The sequence below is a fragment of the Urocitellus parryii genome, chromosome 4 (assembly GCF_045843805.1).
Source record: "Urocitellus parryii isolate mUroPar1 chromosome 4, mUroPar1.hap1, whole genome shotgun sequence".
NCBI classification, from domain to species: Eukaryota; Metazoa; Chordata; class Mammalia; order Rodentia; family Sciuridae; genus Urocitellus; species Urocitellus parryii.
Genome location: NC_135534.1, coordinates 197,532,359 through 197,546,424, shown reverse-complemented (window position 1 = coordinate 197,546,424; position 14,066 = coordinate 197,532,359). Strand labels below are relative to the sequence as shown.

The 14,066-nt window shown below is 34.2% G+C and overlaps 1 protein-coding gene across 1 annotated transcript in view; it reads left to right on the top strand.

Moving 5' to 3' along the window:
- Positions 1-14,066, top strand: part of Megf9 (multiple EGF like domains 9) — a 94,167-nt gene that overhangs the window by 65,717 nt on the left and 14,384 nt on the right. Inside the window, exon 3 of the mRNA XM_026408650.2 lies at positions 7,217-7,356. Within this exon, the coding sequence (XP_026264435.2) occupies positions 7,217-7,356 (140 nt within the window). The remainder of the gene's footprint in view (positions 1-7,216; positions 7,357-14,066) is intronic.

Below are 14,066 nucleotides of genomic sequence, written 5' to 3'. Positions count from 1 at the left end.
TATCTCTACATTTTCTTTTCAACATGACTTTTTGAAATTCAGAAGTCTCTATAAAAATAATGGGGTCATTGAGTAAGTTTCAGAATTCTTCTGGCTGTGTGTCTTCTGTTAAAAAAAATTGAAAGAATTAAGTAATAACTTTTCTGGTTGAACTAAGTTAGAATTCCCAAGTTTGGGCCCTGGAAATATGATATTTTTTATTCTTTTACCTTTAAGTTCTACTTTTGGCTTTTCAAGAAAATTTTTAAATTTGATTTTGGTAAGATCAGTTATCAGAAAATATTTTTGCAATTAGATAATATTCTTTTCTGAGTATTAAGAATTTCTGTCTGAATACGGATTTCCTCTAAACATATTTTAGACTATTTGTCCTAAAAAATACAAGGAATGTTTAGCATAATAGCCCAATGTTTCAACAATAAAGCTATCCTTTTTTCTTTCAGAAAAGGAGCTTTGCTTGTTGCATAATAGTCTTTTCCATGACTGTAGACAGAGAAACAGACGATCTTTTGCCAAAATGTCCAATTATTGAGTTTCTTTCATAACAAAAAAGAAAGCTATTTTTTTCATTACTTTCACTAAACCATGTCACAAACATGAAGTTAGAATTGTTAATAATTTTTCATTTTGTTTACCTTCCCATGTAAAAACATTTTCTAGTGAGAAAAATTTTTCTTAGCTACCTCTTAAAATTTATTTTGAATGTGTCCGAGAGTTTATAATTAGCGATTTTGTATTGATTTCAGACTGTATCCACAGGGAACTTAGCTGTGCACTGCTGAGTTCCCTGTGGTTGCAGTCTTTAATTCTCACAATAGCCCTACAAAGTTTGGAATAATTATCTTCATTTTACAAATGAGAATACTGAAGCTAAGAGAAAAAAGTACTTGTGTCAACTAGATCCTAGCGGACTAGACTATGAACCAAACTCTGTCTCTTTAGACTATTTTTCCCCCCTTAAATCCTGATACCTTCCTTTCTGCATTTCACTCTTCCAACCTAATCAATATGATTATAAAATAATGGAAATTCTGAACATTCTCCACCCAAACAAAACAGAACCTTTAAAAATCAGTTTGACTAGTATTTTTGTGACATAAATATGTGCCATGTCTTGAAATGATACACTTTTGAGGTTCCTTTTGAGAAATTAATAACTATTTATTTATATTTATTTATGTATGTTTGAGAATGAAGTTTGGGGATTTTCCTTTAATTTTGTTTATTAATTTTTTTCTTTTGATATTGGAGATTGAGCCCAACCCAGGGCCTCCTACATGCTAAGCATATATTCTACCATGGAACAACACCCTTAGCCTCAAAAAGTATTTTTTTAATTGCTAAAACCTTGCAATATTTGTTCATACCCATGAGTGTATAAATTATATAACATTGACATGGTAAAAAATATGAGAATCCTGTTTTGGTATGATTTAAGAAATGTGTAGAATGTGTTTATTTATACTTAGTGTGGTATATGCATTTGCTTTTTTAAAAAATATTTTTTTTAAGTTGCAGATAGACACAGTACCTTTATTTTATTTATTTATTTATTTTTATGTGATGCTGAAGATTGAACTCAGTGCCTCACACATGCAAGGCCACAACCCCAGCCCCGCATTTGCTTTTTATTTCTTTCTTTCTTTCTTTTTGTAGTTGTAGACGGACAGCATGGCTTTATTTTATTTATTTTTATGTGGTGCTGAGGATTGAACCCAGTGCCTCACATGTGCTGGGCAAGTACTCTGTCACTGAGCTTTAGCCCCAGCCCTCCTGCATTTGCTTTTTAATGAATATTCTATATTCTTCTTTGTGACATAATTCTATATACTATGTTAGTACTTTACTATAAACTCACATTTTTAAGAAGTGATACCAGATGAGCAAATTCTATCTTAAAATTTTTGTTAGCTGATCTCAGTAGTATAGATTTCTGATTTTTATTCAAAATCCAGTTCTGCACCCTTATTCTCCACATATGAAGCTGTGAATCTTTGGTTCTTTTATTTCGAATCTGTGGTTAAGCATAAGTGATATGTTAACAGGCTTTTTTTGATTTTGTTTTTGCATTGCATTTATATCTTTGACCTTTGCTTCAGAAAGAATTCAACAGTCTTTAACAGAGGGAGATCATGAAAGGGGGTGCTGTAAAGGCTTTATTCTATAAAAGGAGTCACACAGACAAAGCTTTATGTTTGCTGAGTGATTTAATTCCTATATATGCAGAAACTGGCCATGGGCCATGAGTAACATCCCCACAACCAAACTTTCCCATTCTGTGTCATTCATATATGTATACATATATCTACATATATGTAGATATATAGATACAGATGTAGATATAGATTAGATATATAGATACAGACAGATACTTTTTTTTTAAGTATTGGGGATTGAACTCAGAGGCACTCACCCACTGAGCCATGTCACCAGCCCTATTTTATATTTTATTAGAAACAGGGTCTCACTGAGTTGCTTAGTGCCTTGCCATTGCTGAGGCTGGGTTTGAACTCGTGATCCTCATGCCTTAGCCTCCGAGCCACTGGGATTACAGGCACGTGCCACTGTGCCCAGCTATGCTTTTTTTTTTTTTTTTTTTTTTTTTTAAAGACAGGAAATCACCTCCTTTCCTGTTATTTTAAAATCTACCCTGGAAAGACTGAAGCATGGTATCTAGACTCAGACAATAACTTTATCTGGATTCATGAAGTTAGTCTTGGATTTTTTTTTTTCTCAAATAGACAACTAAGGAACACATTATCCAGGGAGAAAGATGCCTGCTTACATTAGACCTTTTAATGCCCAGAACAGATTTTTTAAGGAAAAGTCTCTGATAGGGCAAGCCACTACTTTGGAACGTTGGCTATGTTAGGGCTATGAGATATTACTAAGTGATTCTGTATTCCAAGGTAATACCTTTTACTTACAGATGGTGAATTAGGCAAACACCATCATTAGAAGTAACTGTTTATCCTCTTGTATACTGAATAATATCTTTTAGGGAATGAGGAGCTAACGTGTTTTGATTAACATCTAAAAAGCCTTGGAAATGGGCTAATGAAATGTTCTTAGCCATTCTTTGAAACAATATGATATCCTTTGTAATTTTTTTGATAGCATAAAGGGACTTAAATTAACTGTTTCTTTCTTATTTTGTAATAAGATATTCTTTTTTAAAATATATTTTTTATTTTTTCTAATTAGTTATACATGACAGGAAAATGCATTTTGACAAATCATACATAAATAGAGTATTCTCATTTGTCTCATTGTAAACTATGTAGAGTTACACAGGTCATGTAATCATATATACACATAGGGTAGTTATGTCCTATTCATTCTTCTGTCTTTCTTACCCTCATGCTCCCTCCCCTCCTTTCACTCCCCTCTATCTAATCCAAAGTACCTCTATTCTTTCCCCCCTCTTATTGTGAATTAGCATATGCATATAAGAAAAAATGTTCTTTGGGATTGACTTATTCTGCTTAGCATAATATTCTCCATTTCCATCCATTTACTGGCTAATGCTGTAATTGCATTCTTCTTTAAGGCTGAGTAACATTCCATTGTGTATATATACCACAGTTTCCTTATCCATTCATCTGTTGAAGGGCACCTAGGTTGATTCCATAAATTAGCTATTGTGAATCAAGCTGCTATAAATATTGATGTGGCTGCATCACTATAGTATGTTGTTTTTAAGTCCTTTAGGTATAAACCTAGGAGGGGGTTGATGGGGTCAAATGGTGATTTCATTCCCAGTTTTCTTAGGAATCTCCATACTTCTTTCCTTAGTGGTTGCACCAATTTGCAGTTCCTTTTCCTCCACATCCTCGCCAACATTTATTGTTGCTTGTATTCTTGACATTTGCCATTCTGACTGATGTGAGATGGAATATCAGTGTAGTTTTGATTTGCATTTCGCTAATTGCTAGAGATCTTGAACATTTTTTTCATATGTTTGTTGATTGATTGTATTTCTTCTTCTATGATTATATTTCTTCTTGCCCATTTATCAATTGGGTTGTAATAAGATGTTCTTGTACTTCATATTTGATGAATACAGATTTACTTTGCCAGATCTTTTAGTACTTTGGAGCATACTTGTGTGAGACTCTGCATTATGTATGTGTGTAGGATTTCTTTTGTGTAGTTACTTAATAGACATGCTTGGTAAATTTCTGTTACATTTAAAAAACCAAATGCTTATCTTCTATATGATCAGTACAAAGTTTAATTAAGCTTTTAAAAAATATTTTTTAAATATTTATTTTTTAGTTGTAGTTGGACACAATATCTTTATTTATTTTTATGTGGTGCTGAAGATCAAACTTAATTAAGCTTTAATATAGCTTAAACATAAAAATATTTTGAGTTTGTGTCTCTGAGAACCTTGGACTTTGTTAGGCAGATGTTGCTCTTCGAGCAGTAACCTTGCTCAGCTCTTGTTAGGGAAAACCTGAAATTTACTTGGCAGCAAGAAAGGAGACTGGTGTTTATTCTGGACTAAACAGAAAAAGCATCACTAAAGTCAACACCTGTATAGATGGTAATGGTGATGCTTGGGATCTACAGAATGTGAAAAGTCTGGCTTGCTATAAATAAACCTGACTCACTGGCTGTAGACAATAGCTTTATCATCTCTGAATTCTCTCAATAGTAAAATGAGGATTATGACTCTTATAGTAGGGAATTACCTTGAAGATTAGAGAGAATGTGTATTTACCAACACAGCCCTCAATAAAGGGGACACATTATTATTATTATCATCATTATTATATGACTCCTTCTTTTAGATGACTCCATTTTACATTTTCTGTAAAATTAGTTGTTTGCCAAGAAATTACATGACCCAATACAGTACTCAACTTTTAATAGGACTAGAGAATTAATAGGTGATTCCTTAGGATAAAAGGCTTTAAGATGTGGTAAGTATTATTATATAAGCCTGGCTTTCTTTCTTTTTTGGACTGATTTTATTTGATTAAAGCTCTAAGAACTGTTTTTTTTTTTCTATAGAGAAGCACATCCTAAGTTAAATTAATAATAATAATAAACCTTAAGTTTATACACTACAAATAGAATACATATGCTTTAAAGTTGTTTTATTTCCATTCAATGCTAGGTTACAAAAACTCTCAAATTTAGAACTTCTATTTTTAGTACAGAAATAGAAGCATATGAGGTAGGGATAGGGGATTGCTTTAACTGATGCATAAAATCTGTGTGTTAACAATTTTAGCTTGGGCTCCTGAACTAAAATTAACAATACCATAGGGTCTCTTTATTATGAGCTACATCTCTAAGAAAAATTATTTTTAAAAGCAGTTTCAATTTAAGAATTTTCCCTTATTCAATATGGCTGGTGCCAGAATCTAATCAGATGAAATCTAAAATTTTGAAGTCCAGAATGAGCATATAAAGAAAGGTCACTATTGGGAAAAAAAAAGGAAAGTACTGTAATTTTTCTGATATTATAATAATTTGTGTTGCCCTTTATCTTTATTTCCCCCAACAGTGCTTAATTCTAAAATTTAGTTAATATATTTATTGAACATTTATATTTATTAAGTGCCTCAACAAACCAGGCATTATCTTTTATATTCTTTCTGAGGGTACCAAGATGACTCATACAAGGTCCTTGGACTAAGGAAATTTACTTAATAAGGTGTAATAACAGTTTGTTACAGTTTGTTACAATACTTGATCCCTATACTTATGCTAAGTCTTTTTAAAATTTTGTACTTGAGATGAACACAATATATTTATTTATTTTTATGTGGTTCTGAGTATTGAACCCAGTGCCTCACATTTTTGTGGGAAGCACTCTACCACTGAGCCCCAGACCCAGCCCCTAAGCTAGGTCTTAATGATAAGAAAACTGCATAATATGCCCATTTCCTCATGGCTTTTACAATCTAACTAATCTAAATAAGACAGCATAGTGTAAGAATATAGAGCAAATCACATTAGGATCAAAATGTCTGACATGGAGAATATATAGTCAGGAAGCTGAAAGATCCCTATGGACCAGTTAGAGAAAAGTTTCATGGAAAGCTGAGAAAATTTTAGAGGTAAAGAGGAAGAGAGACATTATATTAGGAATGATTATGAAAGAAATAAAAATACCAAGAAATATTGGAAAGAATTTTTTTTTGGTAGTGGGATTGAACCTAGGGAACTTAACCACTGAGCCATATATATCCCTTGCCTTTTCTACTTATTGATTTATTTTATTTTAAGACAGAATCTTGTGAAGTTGCTCAGGGACTCTCTAAGCTACTGAGACTGGCTTTGAACTTGTAATTCTCCTGCTTCAACCTCCTTAGTTACTGGAACTACAGGTGTGCATCAGTGCACCGAGATGGAAAGAAAATTTGACTGAAATTGATGATATATTAGATATGAGTGGATGATCATAAAGAGCATGGAATAGAATTAGAGGAATTGAAAAGGACACCAAAGATTTAGATTTTAATAATTGGAAAGAAATGGTGTTCTTGTTATAATGGATATGTAAGAAAATATTTAAGTAGGAGTAGATGGAATACTAAATAAAATATTTCTTAGTTTAGGTGCTTTGTCCTTTTTTTTTTTGATTGGTAATCTAAAATTTTTATATAGACTAAATTCCACTTTAATTACTAGAACTACTATTTAAATATATCCTATGCCCCAAATAGAGAATTATGTCAAGTTTGTAGTATCTAAAGGGATATTAGTTGACATATTCACTAAGATCTTGGTCTCAATATTTTTGATCTAGAAGCATGGTGAGGTTTAGGTGGCATTTCTTCTTTTCCCCAGACTGGGATGGAGGCTAATAAAACTGTGGGATAATCCAGAAAAGAAATACAGTAGTCATACAAGTTCTGGTCCCTAGCACTTACTAAACAAAGATTTCTAAGCATGGAGAACTTCAATTTTTCCATTGAATCCTTTATCATTTTTTTCAAGCTACGCAAGTAGGTAGGATTCATTGTTACACATGATTAGTTATTAGTAACATATTGTATTATATAATCATGAAGTTTTTCAATTTCCAATGTAAAATAAAAATCACTCTTACAGCAAATAGAATCTAGTTGAAACTCTTTGCTACATTAAGATCATCTGTATTAAAAGAAAAAAAAAAAGATCATCTGTATTGAGATACTAGATGATAAAACTTTCAAACCACTTTACTTTTGTTCATTGTCTTTGCTTCTATTTGCAGTTCTGGAAATTGCCAGTGCAGAGTGGGTGTCACCGGCCCTACATGTAACCAATGCCAAGATGGATATTATGGCTTTAGTAAGAATGGCTGCTTGCCCTGTCAATGCAATAATCGATCTGCCAGTTGTGATTCTGTCACAGGTACATATTTTCCTTAATTTTGTCATATAATTATTTCATTTTTTAAATTTTGAAATATTTCAGTGTATGTTGATTCTTCTCAAATTGTTAATAAAGGTCTTTTCTAAGTAGGATATAATAGGTCACAGCAAACCAAACTCTTTTATAACATCTTGGAGAAAATATATTAAATTCAAAAATCATATTGATTGGAGAGCTATTGAAGCACGGAAAGCTACATGAACTAAAATTCCAGAAATGACAGAACACTTTGAAACTCTTCCTAAGTAAGCTGATCACCAGATACTCTTGTGAAAATCCAGTGTAAATGAATTGACCACAAGGCGCCATGATACCAAAGAAAGATGTAGACAAGTCTAAGATTTCGGAGTGTAATTTATTGGAGACTTACTGACAGAAGCAGAGTAGGGGTGGCAGCAAGACTGGTGGATACCTGAAAATTGGGTCAGAGGGTAGAAGCTTACATAGTAGTCAGGATGAAATTAACTTCATCTAAGCTGGAATGTACCTGGTTTATCTTAAGCTAGCATCAAAGATGTCAGGCACATTCCCTGTGTTGATGGTGCCAGGATCCAGTTGTAAAACTCCACATACTCCTCTAATGGCTTTGTATATCTGTAGCATGCTAGGATACCATGCAAGGAAACAAGCTATGGTTACTCAGGAACAGTCATGGCAGTTATGACTGAAGATGGCTACAGTCAGATCAAGCTGGATCCCTATACTAGGCATTTTCTCTTTCTTTCTTTCTTTTTTTTTTTAAACAAAGAAACCTGTCCTTTTTATTTTATTTATTTATTTTTTAATATTTATTTTTCAGTTTTTGGTGGACTCAACATCTTTATTTTATGTGGTGCTGAGGATCGAACCCAGCGCCTGCGCATGCCAGGCGAGCTCGCTACCACTTGAGCCACCTCCCCAGCCCAAGGCATTTTCTTTCTAGGAAACATTTGCTGATTCTGGGTATAGACTAGGAAGATAGATTTGGTCTAAGCAAAGTTTTTCTCCTTGAGGAAAGTTACAAGAAGTACATTAGGCAATCATTTGGGGCTTGTATGCTGGTTGGAAATTAGAGGGACCTTAAACAAAAGGCTAGTTTTCCCACAGAACATTAGCTGACTATGCAGGAGATGGATGGCTGGGCTATAAGATAGAAAGAAATATCAGTTTTGTGTTAAGGAGACAAAATCCTTTTAGTAGACAGGCATGGTGGTGCATACCTGTAATCCCAGCTACTTGGAAGGCTGAGGCAGGAGGATAGCAACTACAAAATATGACCATCTCTTTCTTAAAACATTGCCAGACTGAAGATGCATGGGACCTAGGCTCAAACCAACAAAGGTCAGTACTAAACCTTTTAGGGCTAAGGAGATGAAGGACTGCTATGTTCTCAGTCAAAAGGGCCAGGACAAACAAAGTGATGAACCAGAGGTGAAATGACTCATGCTAAAACTCCATTCATTTTCAACCCACTTTAATTTCTGATTGAACTGTGGTGATCCTTTCCTTATGTTTGCCTAACAGAGGAAAGAAGGACCCTTTGGTTCTTTTATACCATGTTTGGCATCTGATAAAAAAGTACTAGAGAATGTAGAGACAGGAAAATGTGACTAAAATAAAGATAAAATACAAACAATGGAAGAGGAACCATAAATAATCCAGATTTAGAGTTAGCATACAAAAACTTTAAAATAACTAAAATTATGAATATAGAAGATACGTTAGAAAAAATGGGTGTAAAGGAGTAAAATTTCAATTCCGTATTACACTCTGTTTAAAAAAAAAAAATCAAATGCCAGGTGTGGTGCTACATACCTGTAATCCCAGCAGCCCGGGAGGCTGAGGCAGGAGTATGGTGAGTTGAGTTAAAAGTCAGCCCGAGCAGTGGCAAGGTGCTAAGCAACTCACTGAGACCCTGTCTTTAAATAAAATTCAGATAGGGCTGGGGATGTGGCTCAGTGGTTGAGTGTCCCTGAATATAATCCCCAGTATCATCCCCCCTGCAAAATCAAATCGGCAATTTAGAACTGAAAAATAAAATATCTGAAATTAATCACTCATTGCATGTGTTTAAATGCAGATTGTACACAGTGAAGACAGGTTTGTAGGCCCAAATGCAGTGCAATTAAAAACACCCAAACTGAGGTATTTAGAGAAATTACAATGAAAAGAACAAAGCAGAAAAGACATGTGGGACACAGCCAAAAGGTCTAACAAAATAGTGGGAGACCCAGAAATGGAGGAAAGAGATGTTGCATCAAAGCAGAATCTGAAAATATGAACAAGAATTTTCCAAACAGATGACAGACATCAGCCCACAGATTCAGAAAGCTCAGCAAACCCTACACAGTATAAAAACAAAGAAAACCAGATTTAGGCAAACTTAGTCACTGTTAAAAACTAAAGACAATTAACTTCTGATTTTCAATTTTCCTAGATGTAAGGATTAGAAGCACTTCCTTAAAAATATTTTTACTACCAACCAAAAAATCAGAGCACACTAATCTGACAAGTACTACAATTATTTTGATGAGAACAGAGTAGCAAAATGTTTGAAATTGAAAATACCCTGGAAAAAGCTGTTTTGAAAGCTCATTCTTAATTCTAATCCTGTACTCTCTAGTGAAGCATATGTAAGGAAATTGATTTAGAAGAAATTGTGCTATATTTTTTTTTCTTTTTATATGATGTTCCCTGTCTACTTGCCAGTAATGTCTTGTGCTGTTCTTTTTCTTTTCTCTGTGATGCAGGCACACTGGCTTTTATTTCTAAAACAATCTGTATTCCCTTGTCCCAGGGTTCTTATACATGATCTTTCCTCTGACTAGAATGATTGTTCTGATCTGCCTCTACCTGGGCCCCCTTTCCTTATTAAGTCATAATCCTCCTTCAGGTCTTCAATGAAAGGTCACTTTATTAGAAGGCAATTCCTGATGCTCTCTGCTAAATGAAAACTTCCCTATTGTATATTCTCATATATACTTATTCTTTATTTTCTTAGCACTTATCACAATTTTTTATTATATATTTATTATTTGTGGTTGTGAGTTGCATATGGCTCACTGCATTCTTAAATTCCAAGAGGGCAAGAACAATATCAGTTTTGTTCCACATTCTACATGCAATCTCTAGCATGGGTCTTGACATAGTTAAGTACTCACTGAATGTTTGTTGAATAAGTGAACAAATAAGTAGCAAAACCTATACAGGAAGAGATGAGATTCAACAGTGGGTAACAATAGGAGTGCTTCATCAATTTTGCGTGCTCCATAGATATTTGACAATAGCAGAAAGCAGTGTACATTGCTGGTTCTCGCTTTTATTTGTCCTTGCAGCAATGAAGCAGCTTTCTTTACTGTTAAGTAAATGCCAACCTGTGCTTGCTCTGAAAATAATTGAAGGCAAAAGAAATCCTTTTCATGGTTGATTTCTAAAAGCAGTTCGTAATGAGAGAAATAAATAGTTTCCCTTTTTGGAAATACAATTAAAGAGGAATCCAACATGAAAGAGTGCAAATACTTGATCTAAAACTGCAAGCTTTGTATAAAATGAGTCTTTCTTTTTACCTCAAATTGGATTTGTTGAAAAAACAGCACTGTGATACAGCTGCCCTCTGGTGGCCATTTACTATGTTTCACAGTCCTTAATCCTACTCCACCCTTACAACTTCAGATTGAAGTGACTATCCAAGTGCTTTTCGTGGTAAAATGTATTGGGAACATTATGGGTAGCAATTTGACGTAGATATCAGAAATCTTAAAAAATACTTCTTTGATCTAGTAATTTTGCTTCCAGGAATCTATTTTGAGAATTATCTTCCTGATAGGTTGTTGTGAAGATGAAATGCAATACATTTGTACAGCCCTAATAGAATGCCAGGTTTATCATAAGCAATCAGTAAACAGTGACTGTTTTACATTATGATTAAAATATTGTCAAGAATCTGGGTGCTGTGGCTCATGCCTGTAATCCCAGCAGCTTGGGGGGCTGAGGCAAGAGGATCATGAGTTCAAAGCCAGCCTTGGCAAAAAAAAAAAAAAAAAAAAAAAAGAAAAAAAAAAAAAAGCTCTAAGCAACTCAGTGAGACCTGTCTCTAAATAAAGTACAAAATAGACTTGGGGATGTGTCTCAGTGGTCAAATGCCCCTAAGTTGAACCCCCAGTACCCCCCCCCCAAAAAAATATTGTCAAGAATAATAGGTAGCAACATGAGAAAGTAAAAGAAGCAGATTAAAAAACGACATGTACTATATAATTAGACTATTTAAATAACAAACCACAAATCTCTATAAACAAAGAAAGATTTCAAAGAAAATAATTAAAACCTGAATGAGAGATTTCTTTGGTTGGTTGTTTTTCCACTCCTGTGTTTTTCTGATTTTTCTTTATTGGTCATATTTTCCTTAAATGGAAGTGGGAGGGGGTCTATGTAATTTTTTAACCTAGAACTTTGTGTTTACAAAGTACACTTCTTTTAAAGTGCCTCCATGTATTCATAGCATCCCACGTGAATAATGATCTGGGCAGCTTCACCGAGTCAACTGTCTCTTTCTCTTCCATGATGTTCTTCACTTCAGGCTATCATACTTTTCCTGGTTTTCTCTTGATGTAACTAGCTTTTCCTTTCCGATCAGCTTTGCTAGATCTTCTTTAAGCACTATAATGCTTCAGAGCTTGACAAATTTGTCCTTCTCCATTTATACTTTCTCCCTACTGATCTCATTCAGTTCCCTGGATTTAATTTAAATTAGATATATAATTCTTATATATACATTTATGTTTCTCCCTTGATACCCACACTCAAATATCCAACAGACCACTTCACTTGAATGCTTTAATTGGTATTATAAACCTAACACATCTAAAATAACTGTTTCAATTGCCCTGAAATCTAAGCCTGATCTGCATCTTAGTAACTGGTGTCATTTACTCCATTGCTAAGTTCCAAAACCTAGGAGTCATATTTGATTACTGTCTTTTTTACTGCAAAAATCCATTCTATCAGTGAGTTTTGTCAGCATCAGAATACACTAAGTCCTTCTGCTGTTCATGACCTTTGTTCTGTCACTCTTGTCCAAGCCACTATCATCTTTGAACTACATTGACATTCTCATATCTAGCCTTTCTGCCTCCTGTTTCCCTGACCCCCACCCTTAATTGCCCATGACCCAGTCTATGTAACAATTAGGATGATCTTTTTAAAATGTAAAGTAAGATCATAACATTCCCATGCTTAAGCCTTCTAATGGCCATCCCTCTTAGAATAAAATTCAAACTTCTTTCCATGGTCTACTTGATTTAAAATATAATTTTTTAGGCTTATCCTCTTTCTAACCTTATCTCCTGTTACTCTCTTACTTATTAGGCCATTCTGGCCTTCTTTCGGTTTGACAGGTTTAAGTTTGCCTTCTGTCCTATAGAGAGGATCAGACATTTCTTGCCATAACAAAATACATTGCTGAATTTCTGACAGGCTTAGCTATAAACTATGAAATAGTAAAATAAAAAAAAGAAATAAGGAAAAGGCTTTTTACAGGTGACAATTTATGTTTTCAAAGTTTTGTCTTTAAATTTAGTTGGAAAAGAGCCCTACATTCCTTTCTTTGACCAATTATTTTCTTGGTTACCCCTACCAAATTTTTGAGATGCTTAGCCAAGGAATGTGAAATCACTTTAGGAAACATTCATTATTATTTCTCATTCTTATTTTCCTCTTCCTTCCCCTTTTCTTCTTCCACCTCTGATTCCTCCTCATCCTCCTCTTCCTTCTTCCCCTTCTTTCCTCCTCTTGGCCCTCCCCCTCCCTTTCTTCTTCAACCAAACTTTGACCATCTTTCAGCAAAGAAAATGTGCATTTTAAGGCAGTATCATTACATATAGGGGTGGGTTCTATGTGGAGCAAAATGAACAACATTAAACTTCAGCATATTTTTATGTCATTTATCATAAAAGAAATATCTTCAACATTTAGATTTAAAGGAAACTTAGATCACGTCTAGTTCAGCTTTCTTAATTAATAGATGAGGAAAGTGAGATGTAAAAAGAAAACATTATATACTATGGAATAGTCTTTAACCTTTGAATTATTAAGATTACATTAAATCATTAGCCAAAGAGTTATCCCATTTTACAGATTAGAAGAGTGAAACTCAGAGAAGCTGTTTGTTTCAGATCACATAGCTGGTGAGGGGGTCAGATGGGAGTAGAACTCAGATCTACCTTAAATTTCATATTTCTTATGCTACGTTGTCTCTTGGAGGAGTTGTAAGCTATTTTAAAAAGCTACAGTGGAGGGGCTGGGGTTGTGGCTTAGCAGTAGAGAGTGCTTGCCTAGCTCCTGCAAAGGCGCTGGGTTCGATCCTCAGCACCACATAAAAATAAATAAATAAAAATAAAGGTATTGTGCCCAACAACAACAAAACAGTTGCCCCTCATAACTGTTATAAATGTTCCAGTGTAATGATGTCTGGTCTGTCTTTAATAATTTTCTTTTTCCATATCTGTACTCCAGGTGCATGGTGTCTTTCTTTAAAACAATATATATATATAGGCTACAATGGAGGTAGAAAAGGAGCTTATTAGGTATGGAAAATGACAAACCCCCAAAATAGTGAGACTTGGGAAAAGGGAGTGAGAAAGAAAGCCATACATTGAAAGCATTGATCCTTTCCCAATATATTCTTTCCTGGTGATAAAACAAACCTTGAGGAA